The sequence below is a fragment of the Lissotriton helveticus genome, chromosome 6 (assembly GCF_964261635.1).
Source record: "Lissotriton helveticus chromosome 6, aLisHel1.1, whole genome shotgun sequence".
NCBI lineage: Eukaryota > Metazoa > Chordata > Amphibia > Caudata > Salamandridae > Lissotriton > Lissotriton helveticus.
The window spans coordinates 1,470,595,482-1,470,615,884 of NC_136067.1; the positions used below are offsets into that span (position 1 = coordinate 1,470,595,482).

A 20,403-nucleotide genomic window follows, 5' to 3' on the forward strand; every position below is an offset into this window, starting at 1 on the left:
CACCTCAGAAGGCAACACATCCATGTGTTTCCATACCTCGACGACTGGCTAATAAAGGCCAACTCGTGCACGCAGTGTGCAAGCCATATGTCTCAAACACTCCAGCTGCTGCACAGTCTGGGGTTTTCCATAAATTACCCAAAATCACATCTACAACCCTCCCACATACAGCAATATCTGGGAGCCACAATAGATACCTCAGTAGCAAAAGCATATCCACATCAAGCCAGGATAGCCAATATGCAGACTCTCATTCAAAAGTTTCAGCCACAACACTCCTTACCAGCGCGAGTGTTCATGCAGCTCATAGGCATGATGGCCTCCTGTATATTCATTGTCCCTCATTCCCGCCTTCAAATGCGTCCACTGCAAGAATGCCTAGAAAGGCAGTGGAACCAAGCTCAAGGACAATTAAAAGACCTAGTGTTGGTGGACAGTCGCGCTTACAACTTTCTGCAGTTGTGGAACCCACAAAACCTTTCCAAGGGGCGACTGTTCCAGGAGCCGGTCCCACAAGTAGTACTAACAGCGGACGCATCACTGACCTGTTGGGGAGCCCACCTACTTCAATTCACAGTTCAAGGGCTCTGGACAATCAAACAAAAAACACTGCACATCAACCACTTAGTTGCTCGCAGTATTTCTAGCACTGAAAGCTTTTCAGAAGTACTTGTACAACAAAACTGTGTTGATCCGGATGGACAACATGACTGCCATGTATTACATACAAAAGCAGGGAGGGACACACTCTCCACAGCTATCTCACCTAGCACAGAGCATATGGAGGTGGGCGATTCCCAAAAACATCTTTCTCCTAGCAGAACACCTACCGGGGAAAGACAATCAAGTAGCAGATCTGCTAAGCAGGCACAGCCAACAGCTACACGAATGGGAGATTCACCCTCCGGTTCTCAAACCATTCTTTCAGCAATGGGGGCATCCAGAGATAGACCTGTTTGCCTCAAACGAAAACTCAAAATGCCAGTACTTTGCCGCCAGGTTCCCACATCCGTTGTCACAGGGCAATGCGATATGGATGAACTGGCTAGGCAAATTTGCGTACGCTTTTCCACCAGCCCCACTGAATCCGCTGGTGGCACGCAAACTACGGCAGCAGTCACTCACAATGATCCTGGTTGCTCCCACATGGGCAAGACAACCATGGTACACAACGTTCCTAGAACTTTCAGTAGTTCCCCACCAAAGACTGCGCCTCTCGCCACATCTTTTAACTCAGAACCATGGAGAAATCAGGCACCCAGATCCCAATCAGATGAACCTAGCGATCTGGCTCCTGAAGTCTTAGAGTTTGGGTACCTTAATTTGCCTCCGGATTGCATGAACATTATCAAGGAGGCAAGACGTCCAACTGCTAGAGCATGCTATGCAGCCAAATTGAAGAGATTTGTAATATATTGAAAAATAACCAAATTAACCCATTAGATGCTTCCATCCAAAACATTATCTGTTACCTATTGCACCTTCAAAGATGCAATTTGGCATACTCTTCTATAAGATTACATCTTGCTGCTATTGCAGCTTACCTCCAAAATAGACAACACATGTCTTTGTTTAAAGTACCCCCAATCAAAGCTTTTATGGAAGGACTTAAAAGGATAATCCCTCCAAAGCACCCACCTTCACCAGTCTGGAAATTAAATATAGTACTTACCAGACTTATGGGACCTCCGTTTGAACCACTACATTCATGCGAATTACAATTTCTAACTTGGAAGGTGGCATTTTTGATTGCCATTACCTCCATTATGTGGGTATGTGAGCTACAAGCATTAACCATTCAAGAACCTTTCATGCAAATACATAACAATAAGGTAGTGCTTCGTACTAACCCTAAGTTTATGCCAAAAGTAATATCCACTTTCCATATTAATCAGTTCATAGAATTGCCAGTTTTCTTCCAAAACCCGCAGTCAGTGGCTGAAAGAGCCCTACACACACTAGATGTAAGAAGGGCTCTGCTATATTACGTTGACAGAACCAAATCATTCAGGAAAACAAAGCAACTATTCGTTGCTTTTGCCCCACGGCATAAAGGGAATACCATCTCAAAATCAGGAATAGCCAGATGGATAGTTAAATGCATTCAGATATGCTACCAAAAAGCTAAACGCACTGTAACAGTTCCCCCCCCAAAGCACATTCAACGCGTATAATGGGGGCATCCATGGCATTCCTAGGAAACATTCCCCTAGAAGAGATATGTAAGGCAGCTACATGGTCTACCATACACACTTTCACTAAACACTACTGTGTAGATGTGCAATCAAAGCAGCAAGCTGCTTTAGGCCAGGCTGTCCTTAAAACTCTTTTCCAAACTGCTGCAGCTGGTACAGGTGACCACCGCTAAAGGAGATACTGCTATACAGTCTATGCACAGATATGAATTCAGCAGCCCACATGCCTCAAACGGAATATGCTACTTACCAGTATGCATCTGTTCTTGGCATGTAGGGCTGCTGACATTCATATCGCCCACCCTTCTCCCCGGTGCCTGTCACAGCTGGAGTACTTCTCTACATACATTTACATGGACATCTCTTACTTTTCTATACTCCATCTTTGCCATAATGGCGGAAAACAATCTGAGGATGGAGAAGATGCCCATGCGCACTGTAGTCCAGGGGAGGAGTCACCTATCTCGTGATACTTCGAAGACTCTTCCAGGACAACAAAGTGCAATCATCCGGACCCAATACTAGGCGGCGATCTATGCACAGATATGAATGTCAGCAGCCCTACATGCCAAGAACAGATGCATACTGGTAAGTAGCATATTCCTTACTCCCGCTGCTTTGCTAAATGATCAAGAGTCTAAGTGTGCCAAACTGATTTTTTCTAAAGTTAGTAACCCTGTTCTCCAAGTTGATTCACAGTGGGAAAAGACCAGGCTATGCCTGAGGGCTACACCCTCAGTAGATTCATTTAGCGCTCTATTCTGAATTGGTAACCTGTCGTTGACCCAGTTCTAAATCTTCAGAATGTATATCCTATTCCTCACTACTGCTTCTTTTGCCAGCAGTTCTGGGACTTATCAGTGTGCGACTTTTAGGTAATGACACTGACTGCCCGATAATGTAACCTAAAAAGAAGCCTTTTTTTCAAGGCTTGTGCCCTGTGCTGCCAGTGGAACTTCTTGAACAATGATCCAACTCTAGGATTTTTTGTATTGCCTATATCCTGATCACAATACAATACTTTTTCTGACAGAGTAAGAAGGAAATAACAATTTAGGGTGATGTATTATGAAACAGAGCACAAATCTCCCTACTTTTTATAAGCACACAATGAATATGAAAATTAAGGAAATGGCCAAGAGTGTCCTCTAAGCTTCAGATCCGATGTCCAAAAGGGAAGTGAAACTGTAACTTCAAGTCATGATCCTCTCTAGTCCTGGACCTGATAAATAACTTTGCTTCTCCCCAGAGTACTCCTCTGGCTCAGGGAGCATTCACCCAATTCTGGATAACTTCCTGGCCCCTTTGACAATGACCGCAACATCCTGGGACTCAAGCTTTCTTGCTTATCATCACATGATATGACTTCACTGGGGCCACATTCTTTGAGGTAGACTCTGTCGTTTTGACAGTTGCCTCCAAAGTATTGTAAACGTTCCTTTAATCAGTTCGGTGCTATGCCCATAGACATTGATTTCAGAGTTACTCTGCCCGACATCAATCTCGTAGAATGAAAATATGCCACCTGTAATGGGGGATGATTCCAAAAATCACATTAGAGTCCAGAAGGCCTGCAAAAGGAATTAAAACAGCTCCTCCTGAAGAGAACGGTAGCCACATTTAAGGCACAACAGAGTGAACAATTCAAGGACAGACTATCGCTAGGGAGTAGCAGCACTTTCCCAAACACCCTAGGATGTTTGAGGAGTACATTCAGTCACCAAAATTAATACCTGGGATGTAAGACTATTTTCCCTGCCATTCCAGTGACCAACTAGGACCTAGAAAACCATCTTTCAAATCTAGGCCCCACAAAACCAATCAATTTCTGACCTGCTTAAGGGGTGGGAGGAATACTCTGCTTTCTTCTTGATTTTGACAAAGAGTCATGACACTACGAGAAACTACCCCAGCTAAACTGAGGCCTCATAACCGTTGGAGACAATTAGTTGATTCTGAAGAGCAAGTTAGCTTCCGAGTTTGACCTAGGCATGCAGTTGGAAGCTAAAGATCTGGGTTTCCTGTTCGCTCTAGCACAAGTGCCGGACATGTCATTGCTGGCTCCAGCAGTACTGGACATCCTCTAGTAAAAGTAGAAATACATATTCTCGAATTCAGCCGTCATTCTGTCAGTAAGCACAGTCTAACATTTTAATGGTAGAATCCCCATCATAATCTCTTATCCTCTTCTTCACCTATCCTTGATTTTTTTTTTCCCTCACATGCCTACTATAGGCACGAGGTCGCTTACATTTATTTGTTTTCTGGAGAACACTCTACATTTTGCACTCCACACAGCTCAGGAAAGGGAGCATCACATCTTTCCACCACCATCTTTCCTGAAGAACTGCAGAGCTTGCACTGGCAGCCTATCAAAACAAATTTGATTGCTTCTAGCCATCAACGGAACCTCATTATTTATTCCACAAGATGTAGTTGTTGTGCTACCATTGGTTCCCTGTAAATTCATGTATATGAGTTCTATTTAGCAGATGACCTAGCATATCTTGCAAACAGGAAAGGATCAGGAATTTCCAGTGTATTCGTTGTCTAAGTGGTGGTTGCAGAAGCTCCTTTCTGCTTTTCCTAACCGTTTCCTTGGTCCCCTCTTAGTGTTACAAATGCAGTCATACTTTCCGATGCTGAGAAACTGTATTGACTAAGCATATTGGAATTTTTAACGTTCCGGAGTTGACTGTGGGAGACTGGGATTTTTGCCACCTTTTAAACAAGACTTTAACATGAGCAAAGCTAGGCCTTTTATCACTTTGCGGAATTATTTAGGTTAGCCAAATGGTTCTGAATTCATGGCATGTGGGCACAAACATCTGCCTGAAAAATATTTAATGACTAATGCAGCAATTGTCTGAGATTATTCCAAACGCCTAAAAGTCCATGGTGCTCTGGGCTCATGCTTCTGATACGCTGCTTTTGCCTGGAAATTTCTGGCTTGAAGTTGAATCCTGTAGATCCTACTGATCAGCAACATGCAATATACAGATGATAATTTCTATTGACAAAGTACAGATGCTATGAGATATACACATTGCTTTCTGCTCTATCTTCCAATTTGGAGGAACACAGCACGTTGATTTGGAGTGGTTTTCAACACTTTCCTTTTGTCCTTTGGACTCTCCTCTCTAGCTGTGTAACCGCATTGGCCTTTTGTATCCTATTGATGTCTTGTCACACACCTGATTGTCTGGCAGGGTGATCCTCTGGAAGCAGCTGTTCCTCAGGATTTCCCTTGTTGGTGCTCTGTCTTGCCATCGCCTTCTGAGGAAGTGCTGAATTTGATGCAAATGGTTGCAAGGTGAGTTCTTGGTCTTCATATTGGCTTCTAACTCATGCTGGCAGAATGTCCATGGCTGATTGTCCCATCCTGCAGGGTTCCAGACTGGTGAAGAGCAGCTCAGTGGGAGAAGAGAGACCATTGTTTTGCCAGAGGTGTGGCACAATTTTCTTCCTACATGCACACGCTTTCAGTTTCTGCGTCTTTCGATGGTTGGATCTTCCTGGCTACTCACATGCTCCTTCTTTTTGATTGACTGGTATGGATGGTAATTTTGGCTGTAAAGGCTCATTTGGGGGCACCTGGGGCATCATCCTTTGACAAGCCCTTTGCCTTTTGGCAGGGTAAGTGTGGCCAATGCATATTTTTAGTGGTTGTTCCTTTGCTTTGGAATCAGTCAGTAGTGTGATTACCTAGTACTGGTGCGTCCCACGAGGCAGTGTTTATTCAGGTGCTGTGGGTCTTGTTGGGCATCGGTTCTCCCAAACACCCAGCCTTTTTTAGCACATTTTTGGTGTGGTAATCTGTTGCATATCAGAAGTTTGGTTATTCCTGTTGGGTGGTCTCTAGCCAGTCTGTGCTAGTGCTTTAGTCCTCTACTCTTGGTTGTTGTACAATAGGTGCACTGTCTCTTCGTGCACAAGTCTTATGCCTGTGTCTTCTGGTGCGCACCCTCTGTGGTTGGCTGAGATGCCTGCCGGTTGGGACTCTGCCTCATCTTCTATGTAGGGCACATCAGATGCTACTTGGTAACACGTTGGTTGTTTTTACCCTGCTGTATTTGGCAGTCCTGTGCCTTCGCCAGGTGACTGGTGAGCAAAATTCTGTGGTGTTGGTTTTCACTTACTTGCCCTCTCCTGAATTGCTGCCTTTTATGCCTCTGTCAGGGGGTGAATGTTGAGCCTCCAGAGGACCTTGCACTTGGAAGCCCTTGCAACCTTTTTGATATTTCAGATTGCAGTTCTTCTTCGGGGCTTCCTAGCTATATCAATGGCATTTGTAGTTACTTGGCTTAAAGTGGATTTTTTTATACGGTCATGCTAGTTCTTCATTCATCTCATATCCTCCTCTAAGGACGTGTGGAAAAAGGGCAGGAACTGATATCAACATGGGCGGCTTATATAGCCGTGATACATTCTATATGGTTCTATGACATCTCATCAATAAAGGGAGCTATAGCCCGGTTGGAGCAGTGGCGCCACTGCCTGGTGCGGGACAGTTGTTTCAAATTTCCAGATCTGGTCTAACACCTGGGAGGTTTCATGAGGTGAGGAATTTACAGGTAGAGTAAGGAACTTCTCTTAACTGGTTTAATGAGGTGGACAAACAGTTCACATCCACCATATTACTTTTTTAGTGCACTGGCGTGAATGGTTTGCTCATCACGTGGATGGAGAAAATTCTTCTGGTGCTCACACCAGGAGAATGTGAATGAAAGTAAAATTTGGCTAAATATTGCTTTGATTTGGTCTGTAACGAAGTTGTCGCTTCCATCACCAGATATTCTGCAGGTAAGCCCTTCCTGTTAATTAACATCTGTATCTGATAGAGACTGTAGCTGCAGATTCTTTACCTGTGAACTTCCCAGACAGACTGGATCCAGAAGATTTTTGTTGAGCAGCACCCCTACACGCCGATAGCTCCTCTGATCAGATTGCCCCATAAGGAGGATTTTCTGTCGCAGCAGGAGAGGGTCCTCCAGTCGAACCTGTCAACCATCTGCCTTATTGCATGGAGCTTGAACTGCAACAGTTTATAGCATTTGACCTTCCTTCCGAAGTAGGCAAAGTTACTCTGGCAGCCGGCGTCCCTCTACTAAGTAGATTTACGCCTGCTGATGGCAAACATTTGGTAAACATTGTACAGAACGGTCTACTAACCCTCTGTCTGCCTACCTTTGATATCCTCCTTTGCATCCTAACTTTTCCAGCAGGGCTCTGCTCTTGGCACTCTAAAGGGCTACCCTTTATCCCTTTCTGCCTTTCTACGGTTACCTGACCCACCGTCACTATTCACATCTCCTATTGTAAATAAATATTTGAAGGGGCCTACACATTTCTTCCCCCCCTCGCCCTTTTTTATGCCCCATGGGACCTTAACGTGGTCCTCCCTTATATAATGTGTGTACCTTTTGCCCCCTCCGGCTGTTCATCATCAAGACCTGCTTTTTAGTGGCAATAACTTCTGCCAGGAGGGCGAGCGAGTTTTAGGCACTGTCTTCTCAGCCTCTTTACAAAACTGTCTTCCCATATTTTTTGCCTAAATTGGTTACACCTTTACACCTATGACAGTCTGTCACCAAGCCAACCTTCTATGCTCCTCTGCGTTCTTTTAAGGAAGAAGAACATCTCCACCATCTGGACCCAAAAAAGAGTGTTATTCTACCTTAACTGGACTAAAGAGTTCCGGGTGGACAGCCAACTCTTTGTGGGGTACGTTGGAGCTAAGAAGGGACGTGCTGTGCAGATGAGGACCATCTTCCGATGAGTTTTCCTCTGCATTATAATCTGTTACGCTCTGGCAAAGAAACAGCCTCCAGAAGGCCTCAGAGCTCATTCTACCAGAGCTAAGGCAGCCGCCACACCTCTCCAGCGTTGTGTCCCGGTCCTCAACATATGCCATGCGGCTACGTGGGCATTCGTACACACGTTTGCCAAGCATTAGTGCCTGGACATAGGGAAGGCCTATTTAGACGTTCGGTCCTACAGGACTTTCTGGTTTAACTTTTCCACAGTCCCTCCTCCGGGTATGGTGTTGTTTGGGAATCTGTTCACAGGTAAGAAATTTGCAGCTAGATGTCTCTATCAGATGGACAAGTTACTTACCTTTGGTAATGCCTTATCTGGTAGAGACATGATCTAGCCGCAGATTCCTTACTGACCCACCCATCCTCCCCGCACTGCTAATCAGTTCATGTCTGGGTTTTCCCCTTCAGGGCCCTAGTTGTATAAACACAACGTTGTCAGTCAACGTCATGACTCCGCACTTCTGGCGTGGAAAGTCGTGAAAAGTACTAATGCCAGCGCACCGAGGTGGACGTCACGATGGCGGAGACTATGACGTCACGCGGAGTCAACCGATGCCACCTATCGGCGCGCTTGAGTCCTGCTCAAGAACAATCTTCCAGATCTAGTCTGATGCCTGGGAAGTTCACAGGTGAGAAATCTTTGGCTAGACCATGTCTCTGCCAGGAAAGGCGTTACCGAAGGGTAGTAACTTGTCCAACAGGAGCTTTAGCACCCATATGGAATCACCAACTACTCATCTACTGGTAATGACCCTGGCTTCATATACCAGTTTTCATTATGGCAGGTGACCTGAATTTAACTTTTGAACCAAACGTCATCGCTCAGGTTCTGTGCTCCGACGAGAAAGAACTCTGGGGTATCCCAGAGTTATCGACTCCTGTGAAAAGCTATTTGTACAGGACTTGCAAATGGTCAATTTAACACTTACTTATGGGGTGCATGCTTGCAGTGGTTGCTCCCACTCTGAAATGACTCCCTCCCCCCATCCCAACGCCCTTTTTTTTATTTGTTAGAGGAGCTTATATCAGTGACATTGATTATAATGTCAACTAGCTCAGGAAATGGAGAACTATGTTAGACATGGCAGTGATTTGTAGGGAGGAGAGGGATCACAACCCCTTGATTTTAACTGTGAAGGACCGAATACCCTTTGTCTAGTCAACAGTTATTATCCCTTGTGAAAATACTTTGGTAGTGACCAAAACCGTAGGAATGTGAAATGGACCACCATCTGCTCCTCTCTTGGAGCAATCTCAGGCATTTACGCTAATGAGCTATCTGCATGGACATTATGCTTGAGAATTGCAGCAACCATAATGTGATCGTTATTGAGCACAGTAATTTGTTAGTGGTTTTAGGAGATCATTTTGTGAAGAACTATAAACAGACTTCTAGGATTATAATAGCCCTTGGGTGTTAATAATCAAATTGTAGGATGACAAGGAAAACACTTGTGCCTCCATAAAGCTAGGAAATAGGTCCTCCATTAGGGACTCCAGATCTCACAGAGGGCTGCCGCAAGATCCGTGAAAACAAATTGGGGACTTGAGAAATGGGACGATCTCCTTGAAGCATTCCATTAAGAATGACCTCAAGGCATTTTGACAGATAATGAGCCAAGGAGGAAAACAAATTGACTAAACCTTTGGAGTTGTCCATTCAACCAGGCAATTGAGTAGCCCACTTCAAAAGATCTATTCTCCTTCCTTTTGGTCTATTAAGGGTAGGTCTGTAAATGACAGAATAGGAAATGTCTGGTCAAACAGAGAAAGTGTGCCCTCTCTATGTCTCCAAAAAAACAGGAATTATACAGCCACCAATCAAGTACCGCCTGGTTGAGAAAATCCCATCAGCCCACCCTTCTGGCGGAGCATCATCATGTGGGTTGTTGGTGATAAATCGAAATGGTCCGCCCAACCATCAGATGATGGTGCGTCAATGGATGTCAATCGATATACTCTTCCCAGGGTGTATCTCGAATTGTGGTGCTGATGGTATCGTGCAGTGCATGTGAGTGAAAATCTAAAATTGACTACTGGGACAAAAAATTAGTTTAATGGGTATTATCCAAGTGTCAGGATTAAAACTGAACGCCTAATAGTTTGAAATTATGACTATATCATGGCGTTTGTGCAAGACGGTCAACATGTTTCAGCCAAACGGAACATACTATCCGGCTTTCATCAGGACCATAAAGATGGATTAGCTACTGCAATGTGAGAAATTATAAAGATAAAGTGCTATAATAGTGATATAGTTGTATTCAAATTCATAGAACCATCCTACCAGGAACTTGGAGCCCCAATGTAAACTGGTGGATAGGAATGTACTTTCTTATCCCTGAAAGAGAGAAAATAGAATACACAAACACATATTGATATATGTATATACCTGAGAAATGAGGAGACAGCCCAGGAGAGACAACACAGCAGGAGATATCGTATCCCTGCCTAACAGATAATCAATAGTTTCTGTTTTATAATTAACAATTGTTAATATGTCACTTCCGTTGACAAAAATTCATAGTCTAAAGAATAAGATACTCACCCAGCTTTGTGTGGGGAAGTGCCTCACCTCACCCGGCAACCGCTCGGGATAATGAGGCCCGCTCTATTGTAAGGATAAGAAAAGAGTGGACATAGTGAACACCATGCCCACCTGTTGTATTTATCATTCATTGCAATATGTATAACCTTAGTTGTTTGTATGAGATACCAACCATATGACCATGTGGGCTTACCGCATGAGTTATATTGATTTTAAAAATCAATTGGAGACACATCAAATGACAGAAGGTTTAAAGTAGTGATAATAATTATTAAAAGAGGGGAGGGGTAGGACCCCTTACAACATATGTAGACCAGATGGTACTTTACCCTCTTAAAATTGTCACATAGAGGAGTCTAGATTAAAATATGCCTCAACATTATTGCCAAAAGGAACCTTCATAGTCATCCTTTTTGAAAAATAAAATTCTGCTGCAGCACAATGGAAAGCAGAAAAAGTCTGGAAAGAAAACCGTCGACAAGACACCGGAGACCCACCTGTCCGTCGGTACCCCTCTCCGTCAGCCGAGAGGAAGGGGAGGTGACGGACAGGCTGGGCCCCGGTATTTTATACCCTAGATAATTGAATAATTGGTGCCTTAATTGTCATGTTAATAGTTCATTGCGCATGGGCTAAGAAGCGCCACTGATAAAAAACACACGCGCAACCGCGCTAGAATACACAGCGCGTGTGCCTTCTTCTGACGACTACTCACTGGCCCTCCAATGCGTAGAATCCCCAAAATCAGTGCTCTTTCCCTGAGTACCCCGCGCATGCGCGGAGCGAGTAAACTAACCTCGCCTGGTTGTTAAACTTGTTTCCATGGCAGTGTGGGGCGCACAATTGAGCCCACGGGAGGCAGTGTATGAATCCTCTCTACCTCAATGGTATTGTTTCCGTATGCGTACCACTTTTCTGCGTATCGCTTTCGACATCGACCTTCGATTGGGCAGCCTTGTGGATGACCTTTGAGGCCTAACCGCACTTTGTAGCTCTCGGTCGATGGATCGGATTCTGTTTAAATTCTGCCCTCTGTGCCACGCAAAGTATCCACACACCAACTCACACAAAGTGTTCAACTTGTGCTTATCACCCGAGCACAAGGAAGAAAATTGAGAGGCTTGCAGATCTTTTCGATCAAAGAAGACTCTTCTCGATCATCGGGCTGGAGGACGGGAAATGCAGCGTCAAAGTATCGAGGACATGCCGGACATCTTCGGTGAAGACTCTGGCCAGGAAGATATTGACGTGTTTATTTAAAGACAAGGGAACCCTATTAGGTAATCAAGGACCTATGGTGTCAGTTATTTACAAAAAACAATAGTCCTTGTTCGAGGAAAACATAAAACAAAGCAATAAATATAGAGCAGAATCGATTGTATATGTTCTATCCAGCCAGATAGTGCAATTTAATTCGGATACATAGATTTTTGTAATATCCAGTGGGATACAATCCTGTAGCCAAAGCAAAACAATATACAAAGTGTGCGAAGGTGACAATTTACATAAACAACAAACCACATACAAATACAGTCAGGCGGAACAGAAAAACGTGCTTGTTCTTAATTGTACATAATAGGACAAGCATGATAAATAGCAACAACCGTAACACATATAATTAGAATCGTTTGTGTGCACAGTCTTTTTTAACCCCTTCAGTGCTGCGTGAATTTCGCTGCAGTGCTGAAGGGTTTAAAACCGTATTGGCTCATGACGGAAATGTTCCGTCATCAGCACCGGAGCACCAACGCTGATGATGGAGCCGTTCCGTCATGAGCATGGAAGGGGTTACGGTCGACAACGTTTCGATCCCATTCAGGGAATAACTGGGATCATCATCAGGGCAGTGATACTGTCAGCACGAAATATCAATTTGAAATAACTTAGGAGTCAATAGCATAGGACCAGGTAGCCAGGACACGGTGATCCTAGCGGAGATTGAACCGGCTACTTTCAGTCTAAATGGGGTTGTAGTCCCTGAAGATAACTCGGAAAGCTGGACGCGGTGGTCCTGGCGGGGTATTAAAGAAGGGCATGTGCCGGATGCCGTGTGCTGGATTGCCTTAAAGGATGAATGAAGTCAGACGAGGCAGGGAGTCTAAGAGTAAAGATGTGAGCGCACAGTGGCTCAATGCGAGTGGTTCACTCACTACATTCCCTGAATGGGATCGAAACGTCTTTGCCTTTTTAGGAAACATCCCTCTAGCTGACATATGTAAGGCGATTCAGAAAAGGGGGGTGGTGATGAACAGAGTGTCTGAATTAAGCAGACCACTCTTACCCAGTCCAAAGATCAGGGCTTGATCCATCACCGTTATTTAGCTCACTGCCCCATCCCAGCTCAGAACCTGGCTATATGCAAATTAGTCTGTCCCTGGCCCAGTGCATCATGGGAACAGGGCAGACCAAACTACCAAGCCAATTCTTCACCAGAAAGGAGACAAGCTACCGGGGACCGGTTTCTGGCATTTCAGCCTCGTCGGCCCGGCTTGCTTGAATCCTGATGGAGTAGTGAGCAAGGGACTCATGTCTGAGTATACCCTGCCACACCTATAGTGGCCAAAAACGATTCAGAAAAGGGGGTGGTGATGAACAGAGTGTCTGAATTAAGCAGACCACTCTTACCCAGTCCAAAGATCAGGGCTTGATCCATCACCGTTATTTAGCTCACTGCCCCATCCCAGCTCAGAACCTGGCTATATGCAAATTAGTCTGTCCCTGGCCCAGTGCATCATGGGAACAGGGCAGACCAAACTACCAAGCCAATTCTTCACCAGAAAGGAGACAAGCTACCGGGGACCGGTTTCTGGCATTTCAGCCTCGTCGGCCCGGCTTGCTTGAATCCTGATGGAGTAGTGAGCAAGGGACTCATGTCTGAGTATACCCTGCCACACCTATAGTGGCCAAAAACGATTCAGAAAAGGGGGTGGTGATGAACAGAGTGTCTGAATTAAGCAGACCACTCTTACCCAGTCCAAAGATCAGGGCTTGATCCATCACTGTTATTTAGCTCACTGCCCCATCCCAGCTCAGAACCTGGCTATATGCAAATTAGTCTGTCCCTGGCCCAGTGCATCATGGGAACAGGGCAGACCAAACTACCAAGCCAATTCTTCACCAGAAAGGAGACAAGCTACCGGGGACCGGTTTCTGGCATTTCAGCCTCGTCGGCCCGGCTTGCTTGAATCCTGATGGAGTAGTGAGCAAGGGACTCATGTCTGAGTATACCCTGCCACACCTATAGTGGCCAAAAAACGATTCAGAAAAGGGGGTGGTGATGAACAGAGTGTCTGAATTAAGCAGACCACTCTTACCCAGTCCAAAGATCAGGGCTTGATCCATCACCGTTATTTAGCTCACTGCCCCATCCCAGCTCAGAACCTGGCTATATGCAAATTAGTCTGTCCCTGGCCCAGTGCATCATGGGAACAGGGCAGACCAAACTACCAAGCCAATTCTTCACCAGAAAGGAGACAAGCTACCGGGGACCGGTTTCTGGCATTTCAGCCTCGTCGGCCCGGCTTGCTTGAATCCTGATGGAGTAGTGAGCAAGGGACTCATGTCTGAGTATACCCTGCCACACCTATAGTGGCCAAAAACGATTCAGAAAAGGGGGTGGTGATGAACAGAGTGTCTGAATTAAGCAGACCACTCTTACCCAGTCCAAAGATCAGGGCTTGATCCATCACCGTTATTTAGCTCACTGCCCCATCCCAGCTCAGAACCTGGCTATATGCAAATTAGTCTGTCCCTGGCCCAGTGCATCATGGGAACAGGGCAGACCAAACTACCAAGCCAATTCTTCACCGGAAAGGAGACAAGCTACCGGGGACCGGTTTCTGGCATTTCAGCCTCGTCGGCCCGGCTTGCTTGAATCCTGATGGAGTAGTGAGCAAGGGACTCATGTCTGAGTATACCCTGCCACACCTATAGTGGCCAAAAACGATTCAGAAAAGGGGGTGGTGTTGAACAGAGTGTCTGAATTAAGCAGACCACTCTTACCCAGTCCAAAGATCAGGGCTTGATCCATCACCGTTATTTAGCTCACTGCCCCATCCCAGCTCAGAACCTGGCTATATGCAAATTAGTCTGTCCCTGGCCCAGTGCATCATGGGAACAGGGCAGACCAAACTACCAAGCCAATTCTTCACCAGAAAGGAGACAAGCTACCGGGGACCGGTTTCTGGCATTTCAGCCTCGTCGGCCCGGCTTGCTTGAATCCTGATGGAGTAGTGAGCAAGGGACTCATGTCTGAGTATACCCTGCCACACCTATAGTGGCCAAAAACGATTCAGAAAAGGGGGTGGTGATGAACAGAGTGTCTGAATTAAGCAGACCACTCTTACCCAGTCCAAAGATCAGGGCTTGATCCATCACCGTTATTTAGCTCACTGCCCCATCCCAGCTCAGAACCTGGCTATATGCAAATTAGTCTGTCCCTGGCCCAGTGCATCATGGGAACAAGGCAGACCAAACTACCAAGCCAATTCTTCACCAGAAAGGAGACAAGCTACCGGGGACCGGTTTCTGGCACTTCAGCCTCGTCGGCCCGGCTTGCTTGAATCCTGATGGAGTAGTGAGCAAGGGACTCATGTCTGAGTATACCCTGCCACACCTATAGTGGCCATCACCACCCCCTTTTCTGAATCATTTTTTCCACCGTAAGCGTGGAAGGGTATACTCAGATGTGAGTCCCTTGCTCATTGCACCATCAGGATTCAAGCAAGCCGGGCCGACGACGCCTGAAATGGCAGAAACCGGTCCCCGGAAGCTTGTTTCCTTCCCAGTATAAGAATTGGCTTGGTAGTTTGGTTTGCCCTGTTCCCATCATGCACTGGGACAGGAACAGACTAATTTGCATATAGCCAAGTTCTGAGCTGGGATGGTGCAGTGAGCTAAAAAACGGTGTTGGATCAAGCCCTGATCTTTGGACTGGGTAAGAGTGGTCTGCTTAATTCAGGCACTCTGTTCATCACCACCCCCTTTTCTGAATCATTTTGTCCACCATAAGCGTGGAAGGGTATACTCAGATGTGAGTCCCTTGTTTATTGCACCATCAGGATTCAAGCAAGCCGGGCCGACGACGCCTGAAATGGCAGAAACCGGTCCCCGGAAGCTTGTTTCCTTCCCAGTATAAGAATTGGCTTGGTAGTTTGGTTTGCCCTGTTCCCATCATGCACTGGGACAGGAACAGACTAATTTGCATATAGCCAAGTTCTGAGCTGGGATGGTGCAGTGAGCTAAAAAACGGTGATGGATCAAGCCCTGATCTTTGGACTGGGTAAGAGTGGTCTGCTTAATTCAGGCACTCTGTTCATCACCACCCCCTTTTCTGAATCATTTTGTCCACCATAAGAGTGGAAGGGTATACTCAGATGTGAGTCCCTTGCTCATTGCACCATCAGGATTCAAGCAAGCCGGGCCGACGACGCCTGAAATAGCAGAAACCGGTCCCCGGAAGCTTGTTTCCTTCCCAGTATAAGAATTGGCTTGGTAGTTTGGTTTGCCCTGTTCCCATCATGCACTGGGACAGGAACAGACTAATTTGCATATAGCCAAGTTCTGAGCTGGGATGGTGCAGTGAGCTAAAAAAACGGTGATGGATCAAGCCCTGATCTTTGGACTGGGTAAGAGTGGTCTGCTTAATTCAGGCACTCTGTTCATCACCACCCCTTTTTCTGAATCGACATATGTAAGGCAGCTACATGGTCTACACCTCACACATTTACCAAATACTACTGTGTAGATGTATTAGCGCGTCAACAGACTAATGTAGGCCAAGCAGTACTTAACACACTATTCCAAATAACTGCAACATCGACAGGTTAGCCACCGCTTTGGGAGTATACTGCTTTATAGTCTATGCCTCGAACGGATAATGTTACTGACTCTGTAAGCATCTGTTCTTGGCATTTCGAGCAAGAGATTCACATGCGCCCACCCGCCTCCCCGGGAACCTCACTCATACACATGAATATATATATATATATATATATATATATATATATATATATATATATATATATATATATATATATATATACACACACTACACTTATTTACTCCATTCTCACCCTCTTGTGGGAAAACAGTCTAACAATGGAGTCCATGCCTAATTGTACTATCACCAAAAGGAGCAATCACCTTACCTCATTACTAGGAAAGACTTCTTCGAAGAAAAACAAGTTGCAAAGATCCGGACCCAACACTAGATGGCAGGAGTATGCAAAGCTTGTGAATCTACAGTTCTACATGCCAAGAACAGATGCTAACTGGGTAAGTAGCATTATATTCCTCGCTCCAATTGCACCATGGGCTCTGCACTCACAGATGGGTGCTTGGTCCATGGGGGTGCTCCCGTATACAATCTCACAGCTCCTCAGAAAAGAAAGACCAATGCTCACCTGTGTACAATATCCAATACTTTATTGGATTAGAGGTATGTGCAGATGCATTTCGGTAAACTACCTTTGTTAATGTCGGCCATAGACTGAATATATATATATATAGTATTTTTTCCCTCATCTGCACTCCCACACACACCAATGTGGGGGGAACACACTACACTTGACGCCAGAGAGATTATTTCCAACAAAGGAAGGTATCCAGCTCTGTCTCTACCCACTAACAGGCATTTAATATAATATGGTGCACTAAACCTATTTGCACATGAAGCACCCAGTTAAGAGTGCACCTCTACGAGCACCTCAGTAATGCACCCCACATGGGCCCTGGTAGGCTTTAGGTTTAAGACATTATTTTGTTCTTGAAAAATGTCTTAATGATGTGTATAACTGTTTTCATTTTTCTTTTTTGTCTAGGCTATTACAGAGCTTCAGAAGAGTGGATTGAATATGAGCTTTTCATTTTTGAACTATTCCCAATCAAGCCAGTGTCGAAACTGGCAGGACAGTTCAGTTAGTTATGCTGCTGGAGCACTTATGGTTCACTGAACCAACTTCTCAGGAACTGCGCAGTATCGCAAATGTACCTACAAGCACCCACACATACACATGCTGTCACTTTTTCCTGTATGTTAGGTCACAACGTACCTTTTAATCAAATGAACTGTTACTGGCTCTTTGGATATACTGAAACCTAAAACTACTAGAACTCTCTTTTAGTTGGTGTAGTCCTTCCTTATTTTTCATTCCCCCCCCAAAAAATGCTTTCTGATACAAGAGAACTGCAGGAAGGCTGACATACAGTATTCTTGGAGAATAAGCAGGAGGACGTGCAAGCCTGCTGGTGAACCTCATAAAAGCAGTACTTCTGATGAATATACTTGCATTTACGGTTTTGAGCACATGTACTTGCCTTTCAGAAATATTTTGTATGTTGGAAACGGGTTGGTATATAGGGAAGCCTTTTTAAAGAAAAACTTGCATACGTTATCCTGTATTAGAAGTTATGCAAATCCCAGTAGTGTTAGTTAATTACCCTCTGTTGTACAGCAAATACTTTCTACTTTAGTTGCTAATAAAGGGCTACACATGTCTTATTGGTCTAGATTAATTTATTTGCTCCTGCTGTTGACATACATCACTGTGCAACACCTTTATACGTGCTTTAAAACTATAATGTGTCCATCCTTTTTAAGAAATCTGTTACAATCCACGGTCTTAGTTGTATCAGTGGCTCCTTTTTAACATATATTATAATGTATTTCAATTTTTAATATATGCAAAACACTGTATAAGTCATCATTACATACTCTTCAATTATTGTATTTAAAGAAAATAGTACAGACGGCATATACCAAGGTTATGAACAGTAATTGCAAATTTTTTCAGTCACAAACATTGTCCGTAAACATTGGTTTAGTGTCATGTGTGGCTGTAGATACACATGCTCTGCATACTCCTGACATCTAGTGTTTGGTTCAGAGTTGTGTAACTTGTTTTTCTTCTAGCAAGTCTTTCCAGTTAAGAGGTAGAGTGACTCCTCCTCTCTGTGATATTGTGCATTGTCATCAACTCCTTTGTTAGATTGTTTTTTTCTCCTCCATTGGCTACGGACGTGTGTGCCTCTCCTCGGTGATCAACTCCTTTCGGTACAAGTCTTCCGTTCTGTGCTGTCTCTGACGGTTTAGTACATCGCTTTTCAGGGCTCCTCCAATCTCTGGCCTACCCTTCCACATGCACCGGCGGTATGGAAGTTGTGCACCCGCAGTGTCACACCTAATATCCACACACCGATCAACACCAGGTGTGTAACCTTTTCCTCTCGCCTGGTCACCGTGCTGGCTGCGATGCCTTCAAGTCTTTCAGACTGAAAAAGGCATTTGGGGATCAAAGGGGAACATCGACTTCAGATGCCTCGCCGCAGCACAGACAATACTCCTGGCATCTTCGGTGAGGAACACACCCAGGAAGAGCCGGCTGCCACAAAAGGGGTATTCTCCTTCAAAGAGATCTCTGGCTCTGGAACTGGAATACAAACTACCACTCAGGCAGCATGTGAGTACTGACGTCGCAGACCCTGCTAAAATCAAAAAGACTTCCAACCACTAGCTCTTTCCACTTTTAGTGGTCGTCTGACCGCCACTGTCACATGGCCATGGTCAGATCTGAAAAGATATTTCAGATGCCCCGACTTCAGGTCCGGCACCAAAAACTTCGACCAAGGCTAAGATCTTGGGTTTGTCCTCCTCGGATCGAGCACATTCTTCAGTCTCCACTAAGCCTTCGGGACTGATGGAATAACCGGCTCCATCTCCTTCGGTGTCTGACATAAAATATTCAAAATCCTCGAGCCAAAATCAACCAAACCGAAACCCTTGCAGCAATCGTCGGTTTCCATGTCCCAGGTCAAGCCTATACATGAAAAAATTGATATTAGACAGGAAAATCCACATTCAAGAAGGCACGGGGTGTATTATTGCCCCTTCACCACCGCCGAAGAGGTAGTTAACTTTTGAGGAGGAATTGGAAGTTCCTTTAGCCCTCAAAGGAGGACCAAGGACCAGTCTACCAGCCCTACACATCATCCTCCACCACCACCACTGCCATCACCTCCTCTACCTCTTCCAGCATCGCCACTTCCACCAACCCCTCCTTCTTCGCATCTGGACCCTCTGGAGAATACACCTCCTGGTTCTCACATGGGGGTAAAGGAGAACCATTAGGGGACCCTGATCCTTGGGACGCTTATGATACAGACCACGTAACTCCTAATGACCCAGATCTTTACTCAGCTTGCATATCCCTCAAGTAGACTCCACATTTAATAAAATGAAAAACAATACTGATACTGCAAAGGCTATTGGAGCCTTACAAACTCCTACATTTTGTGGCTCCTGTTGCTGCTCCGGATACAAGAGCGGATACAAATCCATCTCCACAGATGCCTCCACTTCTCAGCAGAAGCAGGGCCAATCCACCTACACTAAAGGGTTTTACAAAGGCTCCTTAAGGGATAATAACAACAAAGGAAGAGACAGAGGAGTGCTTCAACATTTTGTGCAGCCTCCATCACAACAGACAAGTGGTTACAAACCATTATCCAACATAACTACCGTCTGGAGCTCATTGCCACACCACCCAACATCCCACCTCGCAATCAAAGGTTATCACACGATCATCTAACACTGCTAAAACAAGAGGTCCCAGCCCTTCTTCTCAAAGGGGCTACAGAACCCGTCACCCTTCAACAGCAAGGCATCGTGGTGTATACCTTTACTTTTTAATTAAAAAAAAAATAGACTGGTCAGTAAGACCCATCCTGGACTTCAGATCTCTCAACATCTTCATCCTATGAGAACACTTTCATATGGTCACTCTGCAGGATGTTATTCTGCTTCTACAGATGAGTGCCTTTATGGCCACTCTGGACCTAAAGG

General features: G+C 45.1%; 1 protein-coding gene across 1 annotated transcript in view; it reads left to right on the forward strand.

The window, feature by feature from the left end:
• The window catches only part of MEMO1 (mediator of cell motility 1), a 152,050-nt gene extending 133,991 nt beyond the window's left edge, over positions 1-18,059 (forward strand). The window contains exon 9 of the mRNA XM_078649282.1: positions 17,384-18,059. Coding sequence (XP_078505408.1) covers positions 17,384-17,515 — 132 coding nt within the window. The 3' untranslated portion in view covers positions 17,516-18,059. The remainder of the gene's footprint in view (positions 1-17,383) is intronic.
• Positions 18,060-20,403: the final 2,344 nt, after the last annotated feature.